Here is a 19,699-nt window from a genome sequence, read left to right as displayed (position 1 = left end):
TGCTTGTTTTTGTATCTGACAGGGATAACATAGTGCTGGATAAGACATGTACTTAGCTGCAATCAGACACTTGTAACTTCAATCTCAGTCAAATGCTGACAAACTGGAATTGGCGCTGACCTAAGAAAAGTGGTCAGTGCAAAGCTACAGGCACTTAGGAAAAGTATGATAAAATAAAACAGAAGTATGCTGAGTGTGATAAAGATGTACAAGACAATAATGAAGAGTGCTATAAGTCATTTGCTTTGGGGAGACTCTGACATTCACTGAAATACTGGTGTTTATTCCTCTACTGGTTATTCTGTATATCATTATAATGTGCCCTCTTCAAAATATACAAATATACATCTGAGATCAAAACTCAATTTTAGCTCCAAAGTAGGGATGGAAAGAATATTCACAATTATCCATTCCCTGGTTAAAAAAAATGGGTTTCTTTACAGCTAGAAAACTGCGGGAAGAGTAACAGGTCAGTAAGAATTTTGTCCCATTTTTTCTTGGTATTCAAATGTCTCAAATTGGAATTATTCTATAGGGCAGTAAATATGGGCTTTATGCAAAAGTCGGGGCTGGATTATCACCAGAGTCTTGTTCTGAGGTCTAGAGGACTGGCCATGCTGTTTGCTAAAGGTATCCAGGTAGATTGAAAAGAGCCATCATTATTAATTGTATGGCCTGTTGTGCTTCAAGCCTATTGTAGAATTACATAACACCTGTATTCAATAAAATTGAACTGTATCTTTCATTTTGAGAGGTAAAGGCTTCTGCTTCAAAGTACACAGACAGTCAACCCTGGCAAATCCACACACTGACTAATGTAAGTCCTTATCAGCACCAAATTGAAGCCGTTCTGTCCACATACTGGAGTCCACCTCCACCAAGTTGCAGTACCTATGAGGCATTGGTAGTAATAGTAAAAGTAGGCAAGGTATATCTCTATTGCATTCTACAGATACTGTTTGGTTTATTTAACTGTAAATTGAGCTACATAGCAGTGAGGACATGGTTTACTACTGTCTCAAACTAAATTTGCTTTCAGTTGAACAAATTGAACTACTGAAACTCAGGCTGAAAGGCAATTAACCATTTTTAATAAGCAGGTTTCCAGTTGCTAAAACTTAGATTTGAAAAATGTGCATCCAAAATGAATAACTATTTTAAAAATAAACTGTTTTATATATGTGGTTTATAGCTACACCTACTGGAAGAGATAAAGATTTCAATATTATTTGCATATAAATACACAGACAATTTAAACTGGTAATTAAGCAACTTGAAATTAGTTTTCTTTTGGACACTAATTAAGCTGACTATACACTATTCACAAATATAAGTAAAAACCTTTTAAAGAGGGAAAACATTTATAGGAAGAAAGAGTTTGAAGTGGCAATGCAGAGGATGATGGATTAGCTCCTCATTTTCCAATATACTTCTGTGGAATCCAAACATATTTCTCATCTATATCATTAAAATGAAATATGCATTAATTAATTATTTATAATCCAGCCTTTCTTCACATATACCAGAAGATTTTTTATATTGTTTGATAATAGTACTGCCAAGGTCTCCAACATTAAAGTTAACTCTGATCTTACTCTGTCTTCACTACAGTTTAGAGCGCTTGTCTGTCTGTAATGCTATGCAAATCCATATACTTCACCACAGAGTCATGAATGTGTATTACCTAATGGAACCAAAGCTGTATTAAGATTTTGATATTTACTTCCAGTATCTACCAAAGAAAGTTTCTGTATATTTTTTTGCTCTAAAATGCACATTTATGAACCACTTTTGACCAAACTTGATATTTACACATAGATGAATATCCCAAACATTTTTGTGCCCATCAGCAAACTTGAGTCTCCCTCCCGCTCCCCAGAAAATTACTGGTTCTGCTCCATTTTTGTATGGATCTCAGTTAGAAACAAATTTTAAGGAGTGTATATACTACTAGCCAAACATCTCTTTCACTCAATTACTAAGTGGAACCATAAAGAAAAACTCCCCATATCTGCTCTACAGGTTTTTCCAGAATAATAATAATTTTGTTTTTTTTTAATAAATAAACAGCAACGGGTAAATCCATTCGCATTATGGTGCAGCTCAATTTACCTAGAATATGTGGCAGCTCCTGCACAATGTGAAAGATGAGAAGACCCAAGCATTTTGACAGGTATTCATTGCTGCTTTGCTGTTCTTTTCCTGGCATGGTCTTTCTGCTGTCTCTTTCAATGTACATCACCAACCTACACACAAACAAGTGTAAAAGATTACCTCATGTGAGACAAAATAGCATTTATGTGGAGGGGGGAACCAGGTGGGAAAATACAGGCTTGCCCAGATAATCATACTAAGAATAGGTCAAACAAGTTACAGCATAATGTATGCTGAATGTCACAATTGTGGAAACCTCATGGATATGAGATGTTTTAAGAACAGGCTAACAGTTCAATCCTAAGAACTAAAACCATTTGAGACCAGTTTCTGATTATCTTTATCACTATGTTGCCCTGCCTAATTCACTCAGTTTTACAATGTTTCAGCTAATGTTGTACATATTCAATTAATATATTCTGTTCTTTCACCATTTTTTCATATTTTTTCTTATGGTGGAAATCTATTAAGAAAAAATAAATAAAGATGGAATAGATGCACAGTGGCTTCTAAGTATCAGAATGAAGAACTTTCCATCTGGAAACAGCTAGAGTTAGTAGACTTTAACAATAACAAGAATAACAAATAAGCCTTGTTGTCAATTCCTATCAATTTGACTTACAGCGACCTTATGAATGAGAGACCCCCAAGACACTCTCTCATCAACAGTTCTGCTTAGATCCTACAAACTCTGGGATGTGGCTTCCTTGATTAAATCAATCCATCTATAATGTGGCTTTCCTTTATCAGATCCTACAGACCCTGGCCTGTGGCTTCCCTGATTAAATCAGTCCATCTATAGTGTGGCTTTCCTGTTTTTCATACTGCCTTCCACTTTACCACGCATTAGCACCAATGTCCCAAATCAATAACTTGTTCTATAATTAATAATAATTCACTGTCACAATGTTGATATTTTAAAACCAGCCAACCCCCGCCTTCAAATGATCAGGAGTTGGAGGAATGTCTTAAATGGAGAAAAAAATTAAAAAATAAGCAACAATAATAAAATGAACAACTCCCTTATCGCTACCCTCCAAGAGCCTCTCTTGCAGAAATGTATCAAATGTTCATTCCATAAAAATGCCTAGCTCTGAACTCACCCCTCCAGGAACAATTGTTTCTATTGTTTTAGTCTTATATTTGTATATTTTAATTGCCAACCTGGGTCTTATTAAGTAAAACATCTAAAAATCTCAAAAATAAACACTCATAAGTAAACTCAATGAGGCTTACTCATAGAAAACCAGGTATAGGACTTGTGAAACTTAAAATCTGGGCCTGTAATTAGTTCTGTAATGATCATTCACATATGCCCAAAATGAGAGATTGGTACTTACCATGAGGATTCATTCTTGGATAAGCAATATCCTACATTTTCAAATATTTCTGCAATGTTTGCTAGCAAGAGGGGACTAAACCAACTTTGTATATTGCTTATCTGTGCCATTTAGAGAATGAAATTGAAAAATACAATTGCAAATTCAAATGTCTCTTACAGAAATCTTCACCTATTTGATTAAACCTACTTGATGGGCTGAATCTATTCAAAGTGCATAAAAAGTCTATCTAATTTTGTAAGCAAGGAAACTGGTACAGCTGTTTATTGATTTCCCAATGACTGCAATTGGATGATAGAGAGCTTTTGACTTCCCAAACTAAGGTTCTGAGATTTAGACATGAAGTGAATCAGGCAATATTGGAAGCAGTCTCTCTGGGCCTAATCAGGCTATTTTCCAAACAGAATCTGAAATGACCATTGTGATCAGTGCACATCCATCAAGATGGCACTCCTATTATTCTGCTGTGTCTTCTCGTTATAACAAAGTACCCATTAGCATGTCCATTCTTTAGTGGGCATTTTATTAATTCTAATTACAATTTTGTTGAATCTATCTCCTGGAAGAAGGACAGAAAAGTAAGGAGGAGATTTGTTTCATTCTTTCAGATTTCTAGAGAGCACATGGTGCCTACTGAGTGTTACTGACTTCTACTCATCTTTGATATACTTATTGGTTGTTGTGAGAATGTTTTAACACAGAACAAAACAAACCGCTCCATGTCCACTTAAAAGGACAATTCAAAGCATTTTATTGAGAACAAAGGAATCAACCCTATAAGGGGACAGCAATATTTTCTAAGGACTTTATCACACGGAGGAAATAGGAGGTTTAAAAAGGCATTTTACTAGGACATTTGTGTGATCGCAATAAAGATTTTCCCATGATGTCATGCTTAAAGAGGACTTATCCCAAGAATAAGCAGAAATGCTCCAGTAACAATGTTTAAGCAAAAACAGAGGGTTAAAGACAGAGGACAGAAGTAAAGCTATTAACAAGCTGGAGCACGAGAAATACATTTCAAGAAAAAGATGAGGACAACTAAAGCACATTCAAGAACCCAGATCAATATGTTCCTTAGCAACCAGGTTAAAATTTCAATTGTCAACTAGCCAGAGGTATAAGATGTCCAATGGGCCCAGGACTAGAGTTTCTGGTTTTCCTAGGCCACTGAAGAAAAGCCAGAGTTCTATTACTTAGCCATAAATCATATCACAAATCTATACCTAAATTACTGAGTGACCAGGTGTGTTCCAACTGCCTGCAAAGGTTTCCTAAGTTGTACAGAGTCTTGTTCTTAGCAGTCAGACAATGTCCAACAGGCATTTCTGATTCTTGATTTATAACCTACCTGTTAATCAATAACAGTGTCAGTACTGGAAGCTAGTACCAGGTGAAGAATGGTGCAAAAGTAAAGCTGTTCTTACACAGATTCGCACCATTCTTTTTTAATCGCTCTGTAAATATAAATATAACAAAAGCAACACTGTCTGGAATATACACACTTGCACATTCAGTTATAGTTTTAACTCTGCTTTACCTTGCTTGACAGCTCAGAAGTAGCATTTCTTTGTTATTAATTAAAACTTGTAACAGGACCAAAAAAGCTTTTGCCCGTATAAGAGTGGAAGGACTTTCAAAGAGTCGAATAACTGTAGTCACAAAGTCCTGGTTGGAAGGAAGCATACAAAGATTGTTTCAGTTAGAAGAACATACCAAGCCCAATTTTTTCCAATTATTTTAAATTAGAAGACTGTGTTTCTAATACTATTTTAATGAGAAAAAAAAACCTAAATCAAAATTGAACACAGGGTTAGATAGTGAAGATGTATGACATTATATACTATCGCCGGCCAATTATAACCTTAACCCAATAGTTAAACAACATTTTACTACATCAATTCACAGTGCAAAGGACTGTACTATAATCATAAAAACACAATTTCCAATTCATTGCACAGCATTTAAAGCATTCAGGAAATATGAGAAAAAACAGGAATGCAAGCATTTGAGAAAAGGGCTGTCTCAGATTGCAGCAAAAACGGGTTGTTGACCTTAACCTGTGGTTCTTTGAATTGTCATCTATGAATTCACACAAATAGGTTTTGCCCCTGTACAGAGCCTCTTGCAGAACATTCTAGTATTGGGAGTTTCCAATCACGACCTCCACTCCTTCAACATTCATGCCTAGATTTGCCTCAGCTATATCACATCTCAATTCTGAGGCTACTACAAATAGAGCAGATGTGGAAAGAGAGGAGGAAGAAGGATTATATGAATTTACAGATGGCCACTCAAAGTACCACAGTTGCAAATAAATGTTCTTCTTTGTGGTATCTCTGAACTCACACGTGAATATTTCTGTGCCTGTACAGAACATGATTAAAACCTTCTAGAATGCTAGACAGTATTTTTGCCAGTAGCTATGCCCACTCTCAACTCTATCCCTCAGTGGTCCCATTCAACTACCTCAGTTCCCTTCTGTCTGCCACAAGAGCATCTAAGGAACCTTGCCAGTACTTTCATCTTTTAACAGTTGAATTCAGCTCACTTACTAGTTCTCCTTCAAAAATTCCTCTGGTTTAATTTTTTTTTTTCTTTTGACGCAAATTTGGACCACTTCACTTCTTCGAGCTTCTTTGATTTATTTGATTCAGATCTGGTTACTGGCCATGTTTGTAGACTACAACTCTTTGGATAATGATGTCACCTTCTTTTTCAAATAGCATGGTGACTGTGGAGCTAAGCTTCTCCGCTGTGATGGTCATTCTTGATGTTTGCTTTGTTTGGGCGAGGGACATATGACTTCCACTACTTTCATTACTTTACTTGCAAGACTTCATTTCTGTCCTCTTCAGGCTTGGTTCATCAGTGCATCTGACACATTGGAAGACTTCCCTTGCAAGATTCTGACCATATCTCGGTACATCAATTGGTGCCTAGAATGGTGATTTGAACCCTAGAATGTTGCTGCTGGTATGCCTTTTCTTTCACTCCCACCTTGCCTCTTAGCGATGACAGATGCATCACAAGATAGGTGCAGTGCTCATTCAATAGCCTCATGATCAAAAGGAAGTAACCGGCCAAAGAGTCTTCTCTACATAAACACACTCAAAACACTGGCTGTAGAAAAGGCCTTAAGAGGCTTTCAAATCATTTCTCCAAGACATGACTATTTAAATTGTCACCGACAGCACTTTGATGCTGTATTATCTAAACAAAGGGGCACAACATTCAGATACTATTCACTTTAACCATGAGAATTTGGGACTGATGTGTCGAAAGAAACATCTTCATTCAATAATCCATCTCCCAGGAGAAGACAATGTGATCACCAGCAAGCTCAGTCATGTGTCAGATTCATGCCACGAGTAAATGCTTCAACCAAACATCCTTCAACAAATTTTTCAAAGATGAAGCACCCCAATGGTAGGCCAATTTGCAAGTCATCTGAGCAAGCAGTGTCACAGATTCTGCTTGAGGACCAGAGAGAAGGGATCATGCGGCCATGCATTTCTGTTCAGCTAGAATGGCTAGTTGGTTTACGCTTTCCTGCCTTTCCCAGTGATCATAATAGTGATTGTGAAACTGCAGTCAGACCGTGCAAATGCCATCCTGTTCACTCTGTCATGGCCCACACAACCTTGGTTCATGCCACTCCTATATCTGGCTGGCAGGACTTATATCAGTCTACTTCTTCATCCCCATCTATTGTCCATCAACAAGGGAAAGGTCTGGGATCTGGACTTAAAAACTCTCTGGCTGACTGGCTGATAGTCTGGAGAATTTGTGCACTTCCAGGTGCAATTTGGCAAATTATTCCAGCAGATTATTTATGGCCTAATAGCTTCTTGCAGCTTAGTACTCTGCCCCTGGCTGGCCTGCAAGAAAGGACAACTACAATCCCATGTGACCTCTTTCATGGGGATTGAAATGTATACTGAATGTTTCCAATCAGTTGGCCATTGTTTTATTTTCCATAGGCAGATTCTATCTTTGTAGCCTGGAACAGCTCTATTGGTATGTCATCTCTTACTTGTGATTTATTCCTCCCAAGTGCTTTGAGTGTGGCTTACAGTATATTTCTGTTTCTAAAACTCGGGTTTGTTGACAAAATATTCTTTGAAGGACTTGTCATACTTTTGTATCGTCTTCATATTTCTTCAATGTATTGCTTTTATCAACTTTTTATTTTGCCCTGATCATGTAATATGTTCCCCTGTTGATCATACCACATCTCTAGCCTTGATTTGATTTTCCTTTTAATTTCTTGTATCCTGTAGAAGAGTTCTCTTGTTCTACCTTTTTGTTGTCTTCTTGTAGTTCTTTGTGTTATTATAATAGTACTTTTTGCCCCTACACACAAGTCACTGAACATATGTGTTCAGGATTCTGACCCTGTTCCATCAGGTTTTATTGTTGCTTCATCTTTCTTGGATGGTATCTTTTTGCATTCTTCCCTGAAAATATCCTTAGTTCTAGTTCAGAATTCTTCTGGTTTCTTGTTGATTAGACATTAGTATAAATCTGCCCTTTGTATGGTCATTAAATTCAATAGGTATGTTCTCGAGGATGTATTTTGGCACAGTGGTAGACTTAGGGGCTGTACAGGCCGCCCCTTTTAGCACCAGATCAGGGCTGCGGCAACTGCAGAGCGCAGCCTCGATCTCGCCTTTCTGCAGCGCAAAAGGGAGCTGCAAAAAGCAACTCCTTTCTGCACCACAGAAAGGATGTCATAGCTGCCAGTGCTGCAGCTTTTCTGCATTCCTTTGATGCTGCATCATCTAGATGCAGTGCCAGAGGAGTGCTGTGATGTCGCCTGCTGCATGGTGCGGTACACGATGTCATGCCGGCCTGGGGCCAGAGTCAGGACATGCGTCATGTGGACGCCATGTCCTGACTCCACCCCCAGGCCAGCCAAAGATGCCAGTCTGTACACCTGTTAGTGTTCTTCTTTAGTTTTACTCTAATTTTTGATATATGCAATTCATGGTCTGTACCATATCAATACTTAAATCAACCCTCCATGAACTGCAATGTGTGTATTCAAGGCTTCTTTGTGTAATATCCTAGCTTGTGCTTTAGAGCTCTTATTTTATTATATGGGATCTCTGATGGTTTACTAATCCAGAATAACCCAAAACAATATAGGCAGTTTGAGGATCAATTAGCCTGACTTGGTAAATCAGCAAAACTATTGCAGCACGTGTTTTTTAAATAACAGCAAAGCTAGAGGTCAGGAGAGCTATCCCAGCAGGTGGGATAGCTGTCCTGACCTCTAGCTTTACTGTTTTTAAAAAAGTGACAGTTTATTGTTTACAACAGCAGTTTACTGCTCTCCTACTGTTTTTGTGATGGTTTTATCTTGCATAAAATACTTCTTCAGTTCATTTTAATAGCAAGACAGGATATCTGTGTGAGACAAACAACAAACCTTTGAAGCATCTACTTCACATGTCTTTAGGGCAGGGGTGCAAACATCCAGGTGTAGGACTGCAAGTCCTAGCAGCCCTTGTCATCATAATAAATAGCAAGGAATGCTGGGAGCTGCCACATGGTTCCCACCACTGTTTTCAGACTATTGCTTACAAGCATGATTCCAGGTTGCAACAAGAGACATAAATATAGTGGTGAACCAAAATATGACATTTTAATGGCTAAAACAGGCAGTTTATGAATACATTTGTAAAAGACACCTAAGTTAAATCACACCTTTTCTTGAATCAGCCTTTGCAAATGGATGCCACATGACAACATAGCAGAGAACATAGTCAACAAGTACTGTTGAACTTTGCATATTCCAGTTGCCAGTGCGTGTATCACAGCTGGTAATCCCACCTTTTCAATCACACTCTGGAAGGCACTTAGGGAATGATGAGTAATTTTGCATAATGCCTATATAAAACAGAATATATTTTCACTTTAATACAAGTAAATATTGATTTTGGAGCTTATCATTTTAAACTTTATTTGAATGCATACAGTATTTTCACCCATAGACCTTCAAACCAGTTTGTAAGAAAGAAAAAATACACAGTGAAAACATTCCCAAACCTGGCAATATGCTTCATTTTGAAATGAGTTAATGTTCTGTAATCCTAGCACATAAAACACTGTATTAAATTATTATTTCTATTAAATGTTAAGTGCCTATGGAGAACCAGAAAAAGACCAATAACCTCAGTATACCTCAGTTAAGAAAGTCGATGTATTCCTGGGCTTTATTAAACAGAAACTTTGGTAGCAGAGGTAGATAAAACACGAAAAGAATAAGGATGCATTCCTAAACCACAAAAATGAAGAGAAGATTGACATATTTCAGCAAACTTTTTATTCAAAACTAACATTATGAACACATAAAATGAAACAACCTTGCATAAGGAAACAAAAACATTTTGAATCTTCTAGAGACCACTTGAAAGCTTCTTTCAAAATGCAATATTATTATTTATCTTGCTGTTTATCTTGTCTGTTATACAAAACACACAGAGCTGCAGTCAGATCACCCAGAATAGAATCGCATTCTTTCCCAGGTCAATTTTTTTGATAGCATCATTTACTACAGACACACTGCTGCAACTAACTCTAAAACTCTGTCTTTCCCCAGCCCTCCTTCACCATCCTCCCAGTGCCAATGCTGCACAAAAGCTTCCAGCTAGACAGTTGAAAAGGAAAAGGGTGGGATGGGCTAGGCTCCCACAAAAAGACTTTATGAAAAGGAGCTTCTTTATCAGAGGCTTTGTTAACTGAAGTATGCATGTACAAGGAAAACAGTTTTTCTGGTAATGGCCCAGCATTCCTGGCATGCAATGAGCTTATAATGGTAGTGGTGGTGGTGGGGGGGTCATCAGGACCTTTCTTTCCAGATTTTCAGGAAAGCTAGGAAGATTTATTTTCACTGGGCCTTTTCTTAATTTTTGCCCCACTAATTTTATTTATATTAATCATCACTGTCTGTATCTTTCCTCTTATATTATACACTGCCATGGGAAGGTTCCATTCTTAAAGGGAGTCTAAACATAATACAGTGTGCCCTTGATTCATGGGGTTTGATTCCAGGATGTCCCCATGGATACCAAAATCCGTGGATGTTCAAGTCCCATTAAATACAATGACATAATAAAATGGTGTCCCTTATATAAAATGGCAAATTGAGGTTTGCTTTTTGGAATTTATATATTTTTAAAATATATTCAAGCTGTCGATGGTTGAATCCATGGGAAAAGAATCGATGGATACGTAGGGCCAACTATTATTGTTCATGCCACAGTATTTCCAATTTCTATATATGGTTGTGAAAGCTGAACAGTGATGAAAGCTGACAGGAAGAAAATCAACTTATCTGAAAAGTGATGCTGGAAGAGAGGTCTGTGGATATCACAGAGTGTCAAAATGACCAATAAAAGAATTCTAGAACAAATCAAGCCTAAGCTCCCTCTAGAAGCCAGACTGACTAAACTGAGTCTATCGAATTTTGGACATTTAACGAGATAACATAATTCATTAGAAAAGCTGGTAACAATAGCTAATGTGGGAAACAGTATGAAAAGAGCCACATTACAAATAGACAGACTAAATCAGTGTTATTTCCAAATCAAATGACTATGCAGTAGTATGCAAAATTATAATAAAACAGAGAGAGGGTATTGTACAATCTGGTGATTGTTCAGACTCCAAGAGAAAAAGAATTTTTGGGGAAAGAGAAACTAAGAGCAGTTCCAGTCTGGAGGGAAAAGTTCACAACACTTTTTAGCATCTCAATATTTAGGGTAAAATTTGTACCCATTTACATTTACTGAAGTTCACCACTAACAAAAGTAGTATAGATATTATATATAGTATAGATGCAGATTACTGTCCACTCAGTCACTCCTGTATAGCACATGTGAAAGTTCGCCTTCTCTATGTTTTTAGTAAACATTTGTGTTTCTCTTCAAGGCTGAATTAGCCCACATTTAAGTGACTTTATGCATCCATATGGGCAGCTATTAAAAGCTTTCTAGAACTAAAGCTTCAAAGGCAGTGCAGCTAAGGAGGACAAAGCTGTGTTACATATTTACAGGCAAATTGCAACAACCAAACTTGGAAGAATAAACCACTTTTGACTTCTGAAATATAATGGAATGATTTCTCTTTTCTGCCACCAGCAATATGATGAAAATTCAATCCCTCTAGAAGGTACACCTGTGACACATACCTGAGGCAGGTTATGCTTCAAGGCAAACAGAAAGAGTTGTGACACATTCTGGTTTATCACCCATGACAGATAAGACTGCAGAGGGCAGTGATATTTACTATGCGACCCACAGGCTGCATAGCTGATATTTCCGACATGAAGAAAATCCTTAATTTTTTTTTTACTTCTGATTCAGTTTTACTCCTGAAAAATATAAATCTCAACAGAAGCATGGATGCTTCTGTACAATATATAATTTGCTCTAAAAACAGACAGTACCTGTCTCCTTCAGTGAAAAACATCAACACTATAAAATGATTTTTACATAACTTTCACATAGCCAGAACAGAATAAATAATGAGTAGAATACTATCCAAGAAAACAGTAGTAAAAACACTGTCCACCATTGCATTAACTTCCCATGGTGGTGGGACTGGATGCTCTTGGAAGGCAAGGATTATGCTGATCTCCCAAGTCAGATAGATTTTTGCTAAGGAGCCAGGCTATGCACCAAACACTTGAACATGATGAGGGGAGGCTACTAGGTAGCAGTAGCAGTGGTAGATGACATTGGTACAGACAATGGCAGTGGTACTTTAGTTAACTCTGGTTAGTACTGTGCCGAAGGAGGCAATGGTAAACAACAATGGGATGGCTTTTACCTTTAAAACTTTATGAAGAGACAATGCAAAATGAAAGAGTACTGGAAGATTGGAAGAAAATCAGAGCAAAGGACATGCTCTGTCTTAAATGACACAAGCTGTTGACATGCTAAGATGTTAAAGGAAAATCCAAAATTATACAACTTACATAAGAGGAACATGGAATGTGAGAATACACTGTATTCTTGTTGTATTACAATGACTAGAATATATTGTAAAAAAACCCTGACATTTATGAATGTTGCAACATGTGGGCTGACTATGCTAGAATTGACTGGAACAGAACATTTTCAATCAGGTAATTAAATAGTGTTTTAATCTGGAAACAAAAAGCCAAGAAGAAAAGAGGTGCCATCAATAGTGAGGTGAGAGGTAGCAAAGGAAATCAAGAGATATAATGCAAAGTCTGACTGAATAATATACAAAAAACTTTATAGGAAACATATCAATATAACTATAATCCAAGTTTATGTTCCAACTATGGAGGCAGAAGGGAAAGCATAAAGGTTTTAACACTGGCATCCAAACTGGATTACATACCAAAACAGGATAATGTTACTGATCACAGGTGACTGGAATGCTAAAGGAAGAAACACAGCAGAACCAAATATTGATGGAGAATTTGGTTTAAGACTGAGAAATGAAGTGAGAGTTCAACTTATTGAAAAGATTGTTCCCTGCAGAAACAGTCTTCAGGTAACTAAAGAAAGGGAAATATACATGGATATCACCAGATGGTCAATATAGAAATCAAAGAGATGCCATAATTGGAAGCAGAAGTTGGGAAAGCTCCATTGTTTCAGAAAACAAAACAAGACCAGGAGCAGATAGTGGCACAGACTGCTAACATCAAAAATTAAAGCTAAAAAAGTACCGCCTGCTGCCTGTCCTGACTCTGCACCCAATTGGGCGCCATGCTGCCCCTGGCCCACTCGATAAGACAGCAGACAGCATTGGGGTGTTCCTTTGGTACAGGAACTGAATCTAAAAATTGAAAATGAATTAACAAAAAAAAAAAACCAGATAAACCTGTACTATGCAGCTATCCTGACAATGCCATTTGGCTAGAATTTGAATGCCAGAGTGGTGGGGAGGCTTCAGACCTCTAGATATTCACAAAGAACGGAAGGCAACTTGGATTTCAAGAGAAATTTCTTTTGGTGCTGCTGGTGGTATTTAAGTGTTATTTCCTGGAGTACCCACATGGTCAGGAAGAAGGGGTCTGCCTGCAAGAACATCCCTCAATATTACCTAAACTGAGAACAGCTACAACATCTTGACAAAATACAGGCCTGTGACTAAACATCCGTCATAATTATTTTTCTCTTGTATAATTTTTAACACCTTTGTCAGACAAAGAAGCCGGTGGAACCTGAAAATCTTCCAACGTGTATTTTTTGCATTTCAGTTGTCCCAATAAAGCTATCACTGGTTTGTGGATTTTGAATGTTATTGTACGTTGATACATGGCTAACATGGGTTGTACGCCATTGGCAGGTTTCATTTTTATTAATTTGATCATTTGTATGTACAGCGCTGTGTACATTTACAGTGCTATAAAAATAAATTACAATAATAATAATAATAATAATAATAACAAGTTTAAAACTTCTTTTATATTTGCACCTAGCAGAGTAGTACATAGATGTAACTGAAGTTAAATGGGGTATAAACACAGCATCACAATGCAGGAGAACATTTGGGACAAGACCTTTTTTCTGCCCCTGCAATCCTATTTTCAGGCACCTAAAACAATAATGGAAATGAACTTATTACAGTGCAATGTGTATCTCTCTATTCTTCCACACAAAAACAAAGTAACAGCTGGCAAACATAAAAGATTTTGATATTTTATTTATGTATAGCGCTGTGCAAATCTACAGCGCTGTAATAATAATAATAATAATAATAATAATAATAATAATTCCAACCCCTATTTTATCCTTTGTTGTTTGTGTGTGCCCTCAAGTTATTTTCGAGTTACGGAGACCCTATCTGGGCAAGATTTGTTCAGAGGTGGTTTGCCACTGCTTTCCTCTGAGGCTGAGAGCATGCAACATGCCCAAGTCACTCAGTTGGTTTCATGGATGATGGGGAATTGAACTCTGGTTTCCAGAGCTATTATTACTTCGATAATATTGTCTGAATTCAGGAATGTTGTTGTTGTTGTTGTTGCTGCTGCTGCTGCTGCTGCTGCATGCCTTCAAGTCATTTGCCACTTATGCCAACCCTATCATGGGAGTTTCTTGGCAAGTTTCTTCAGAGGAGGTTTGTCATTGCATCCTCTGAGGCTGAGAGAGTGTGATTCACCCAAGGTCTTCTAGTGGGTGTACATAGCTAGGATTTGAACCCTAGACTCTAGAGTCATAGTTCAGTGCTCAAACCACTATACCATGCAGGCTCTCTTATTCGGGAATTACATTTTGATTAATAACAGGCAGATTCTTATTAGAACCTTTTTATTAGAAAGATAAAATCCTGACCTATTTGTCAAATCAACACTCATAAGAACCATCATCTAAAGATAGCCCCCATTAGTTCTGAAACTGCACTATGAGTAAACGTATGCAAGTGAAACTGAAATAAATACATATTCATCCTTCTCTCTTCCTCATCATTTTTCTTTCTAATTTTTCTTATCTCCTCAGTCACATTTCAACTGCAAGCTCCTTGGACATTGTAAATTACTATGCATCTTGACAATACTCAATGGTGAATAAAACATCTTGAGATCTCTGAAGTTTTAGAGATTACAGCCGAGAATGTTAGAAGAATAAATTAAGGCATAAAAATTGTAAACAATAAATAAACAACAAAATCTTCTTACTGATATAGCAGTTATTCTCAATGAATCTATGGTTGAGTGCATAAAGAGACACCACAATACAGGTCCAATTTCTCCAGTAATAAATCCTTGAGCATGAGACGAGAAAGTGGAGCACACATTTTCAACAATCTTTGCTGCCATATGGTTTATAATGCGTTCTTCCTGGAAAGAGGGAAATGTTTTTTTAAAATCAATTTCATTTGTAAAAACTATAAAGAAACTGAAATAAAAAAGTTAGCAGTTGTTGATAGATTAAGGGAAGGGACATCATCTTCCACAACTATATTCTGTATTAAACTTATTAATTATTTATGTTTTATAAAAAAAAGAAATCACATTGCTTCACATATGATTTCTGCAGTAAGCACTGTTTCCCTAAAATGGCTCCCATTTATCAGTCAGCACAGAAAACAAATATGTGATCACAGGACCATCAACCCCAGCTGCTCTCCACTGTGTCCTGCTGTTAAGGTCTGCAAAACTCATAATTTTAAATATTCAGTATTTAGGTTGCCTTATTACTACATATTAGATAGCTGAACTTTATTAACTTCTAGTGGGAAAAATAGGAAGAGTACCACTCCATGCTTCTTATTTCGCTCCCTGACTGAGCACTGTAAGCTCTAGGGCTGATCTAGATGTCCTTCTGATGTCTGTGAACTTGGACAACACAGAATCTCAATCTCTGAATCCCAAACCTCCTTCACTTAACCATACCATTTTCATCCATCTGCTACTGTAGCTTCACATAAATGAGTTTCCAAAGCTACAGTAATACTGTCACAAGAATCACAAGTGTATACATGGAAAGTATTCAAAATAAGGCCGTTATTTCATGCACTTATTTCTACAGAGTTTTGTTTATGAGGTTATTTGGGCGCTAAGTCACATGGTTAGTTTGAATGAGAAAGAGAGCAAGAGAGTTTGCATGCAGGAAATCCCTATCTATCTAAGGAGGGGGAAAGAGAATGCAAAAATATTCTAACAGCCTGCAGCAATACAACCTAATGACTACAGAAAATCTTGAGCAGCACAATCCCAGGGTATGGGGAGAGGGGAAGGGATGAAAAGACTGTCACTAACCATGTGGTGGTTTTGTTTATGTGTGTATGTGTTTTCAGAGTGAGGCGTGGAAAGAAAAGGAGCATCTGGGATGATGTAGCAGATCAGTGGCACCAAGGGGAAGGGGTGGCAAAAGTGTACGATTTGAGTTGAGGAAGAAACAGAAAGGATGAGAGAACAAATGGGAAAAGTACAAATGAAAGTAATTTAAATGTAGTTTCAGTCAAAGGTTTGTTGTTAATAAAGTAGAATTTTAAGCATTTATTTTGCTCAGAGTTCTATATTGCAAGCCAACAAGGCATTTTAACAAAGATGAGTTCATCAGAAAAATATGGTTGAGTACATAATAAAATACAGTATATGTAATACAGCTGAAAATAAACCATATGAAATGAATTTATATTTATATTTGTGTTTTTAGCTTTTATATGGTAATGTCCTACATTTTCTTGAACATCCAACATTTCATGGTGCCTTGTCCTCCTTTGTGGTTATGATGTGGTTACATTTGATCACCTGGGGCAGAGCCCATGCATTCCCATAATTCTTTACCTTTGGCTATACTGACTAGGGCTAATGGATTTTGAAATACAACAATATCATGAGGGTTATAGTTTGCTAATTCCTGATGTAAATATAATAAAATACCGTGATACTTGAAAAGTTAATGGAATAAATCTTTATTTAAGAGCAAATAATTCAAATCACTTACTAAGACTCTAACACTGCTTCAATCAGAAAATGAAAGGTACATTCTAAATAAATCAAATCCAAACTATAAATTCAACAGATATCAATTATTATGGATGGTAAAAACAAACAAACTTCTAACAGTATACAACAGTGATTTTGGCTATATGCATTCAAGTGTGTCCCTTAAGATCTTCTTCAGCTTTGCATATGGAAGCCAGAAATTACACGAATCATGCCCTGGGCCAGATAACCACAGCATCTTGGCTTGGAAAGGGTCATGGATTGTCACAATCTTCTATAAACTCAATGAGGCTGTCAAACTAATTCAATTTGCTGCCACCTGAGCTAGGCTCACTTAAGCCCCTCTGGGACCTATTATCAAAGAGTGTATAAGCAAGACGATTGTGCCATTTTCTGCTTAATTAGCTTCCTGAAATGGAAGCTTAAACTAAACTAATATTTCGTCTTCTGTAGTGAAGGGGTCTCTTCATCATATCACAAACATATAAACATTACTAGTTGACCAAAAAATGCACCCCAAAGTCACGATACAAAGCTTTCTGAAAACTAGTGCAACCTTATAAACTACAGTTGATTTAAAAACTCACCAGGGTTTTTCCAAAAACTCACAGGGAGTCCACTTACTTTATACTAACACAGTAAAATACGGCAAATACAAAATAACTGTAAGTGAAGTTAAACTTAGTATGTTGAAAATAGCAATATAAAAAGAAGACATGCAAATCAACTGAATTATTCCATATGTTGCTTTCAGATTTATAGAGCCTTGGGATCTGCTAGCTGCTTCTCTGATTAGTAAAAAAATTAAAATAGGGTAGGAATTAATGTTGTTTAGTACTAGTAATGTTTCTAAGCACTGAGATTACTAGAAGGTTTCATTAATTTGTCAAGCTCACTTCTAAAACTCTGCAAACCAGTGCCCACCACTGCATCTGTCTGTTAAATTTAAGCTGTGTGAGGAAATATGTTTTTGGTTTCATCCATACTGATGAAATAATGACACCATTCATAACTGCCATGGCTCAATGCTATGGAATTTTGGGAATTGTAGTTGTGGCACCAGAGCTCTCTGACAGCGAAGGCTAAATGTTTTCCAAAAGTACAATTCCCAATATTCCATAACACTGAGTCATGACAGTCAAAGTGCCATCAAACTGTACTGAGAAAGAGAGAGGGAAAAATATTTCATTTTCATTACATTACCTAATTTTATGTTGCCCTGTATCATCACTTAGTCATCTGATCTTCTGTAGTAAAACAAAAATCAATCTCTCCCTTAATGTATCCTCATAGGGAAGTGTCCCATCCTTATGATCTTCAAGGCTCCCTTTCTAATTATGTGTCTTTTTTGAGATGGCAGAATAAGGTACAAAGCATTCCAAATGCAATCATACCACCACAGGTCATATGAAACCCTCAACCCCATTTTTGTGCTCCACAAAGCACCTCATGGGGAAAAAATAATTTTAAATTATCTGATCTGCTGCTGAAATTCAGTGGCTAACTAAAAGTGCACAAAAATAGTGAAATTAACTAACAAGTAAATTATCTTGTTAATTATCAGTTTAAATAGAGATCACCCTGTACAGTCGGCTAACACTTTCTGTTCAAGTTAACTGAGGAAGTCTCACTTGATAGTACTTCCAAAACCAAGTCAACTGGAAGAAAGAATTGGCTAGTCGCACTCTCTCAGCCTCAAGGGAAGTATTAGCAAACTCCCTCTGAACAAATCTTGCCAAGAAAACCCCATGGTAGGTTCACCTTAGAGCTGCCATAAGTCGGAAACAACTTGAAGGCACAAAACATCATCCTCAACAACAAATGCCACCAATACTGTCTATGCTACTTTACCATTAAAGGTAAGTTCATGTGTTCCAAAGCTAATTACATTTTTTTAATTCTATAAAAAATAAATCCACTGTACATTGAATTTATTCTATAATGAATTAATTTTAATCCTAATGAACTGAAAATAGAATGGATTAAAATTGCTTTGAAAACAGCCATTCTCAGTGGTTTTAGGGAGATTTCATTTCTTAATAAAGACTTTTATTATAATAAATTAATATATTTTAGTTGTTTATATCAAAACATTTGTTGTTGTGTGCCTTCATTTCCAACATGATGCTGCTATCAGGGGGTTTAATTCCCCGATCACGGGGATTAATTCTGTTTTTAAAACTGTACTTTTTAAAAAGTAACATTTGTGAGCTACCTTGGGTCCAGTTCAGGTGAACACTGACATATCAATAACATAATATAAAATTCTTAGTGAGATTTATTCAGGGAGACTTTTTTTGCTTCTCTCTGAGGTTAAAAGAGTGTAACTTTCCACTGCCAAGCAGAGATTCAAATCCTGGCCTCCCAGTGTCCTAGTCTAACACACAAACCGCAATGCCACGTTGGCTCTCGTATCAAAACATATGTAGTCCTTTTTACATATTTTATCTGATTTTTGTCAGTGTTATCCATTTTAAAATGTAATAAGCTCTGCTTATTTCACCTTAGGCTACACCAATCTGAAAAATCATCCACTGATCCATGGGAATTGCCCACTTCTGCAATACAATTTCTAACAATAATCTAACACAGAACCTGCTGCTGTTGACATTTCTGCTAACTTATTACAACCCCAAGCTCTTCCTTTTGAATCAGAGCTAGTCCAGATCTGGTAGTGTTTATATACATAGGAGCAGGTGCAGGTGTGGGTTTTTTTATTAGTATACATGATTTTATACTTATGTATTGATTATTATGTTCTATT

The 19,699-nt window shown here is 36.8% G+C and overlaps 1 protein-coding gene across 6 annotated transcripts in view; it reads right to left on the bottom strand.

Annotated features, from left to right (window-relative positions):
* Positions 1-19,699, bottom strand: part of ULK4 (unc-51 like kinase 4) — a 206,120-nt gene that overhangs the window by 147,218 nt on the left and 39,203 nt on the right. For all 6 annotated transcript variants that reach the window (XR_016281919.1, XM_089532754.1, XM_089532752.1 and 3 more), the window contains 4 exons: positions 15,160-15,321; positions 9,207-9,389; positions 5,035-5,162; positions 2,113-2,246 (listed from right to left, as the gene is read on the bottom strand). Coding sequence is in view for 5 of the 6 variants with exons in the window: in XM_089532754.1 (XP_089388880.1) it covers positions 2,113-2,246; positions 5,035-5,162; positions 9,207-9,389; positions 15,160-15,321 (607 nt within the window). In the remaining variant the exon portion in view is untranslated. The remainder of the gene's footprint in view (positions 1-2,112; positions 2,247-5,034; positions 5,163-9,206; positions 9,390-15,159; positions 15,322-19,699) is intronic.

The sequence above is a fragment of the Sceloporus occidentalis genome, unplaced genomic scaffold (genome assembly GCF_023333645.1).
Source record: "Sceloporus occidentalis isolate IW3139 unplaced genomic scaffold, rSceOcc1.0.p SCAF_7, whole genome shotgun sequence".
NCBI lineage: Eukaryota > Metazoa > Chordata > Lepidosauria > Squamata > Phrynosomatidae > Sceloporus > Sceloporus occidentalis.
The sequence above is the reverse complement of the archived record's forward strand: the minus strand, read 5'-3'. Positions and strand labels throughout refer to the sequence as shown.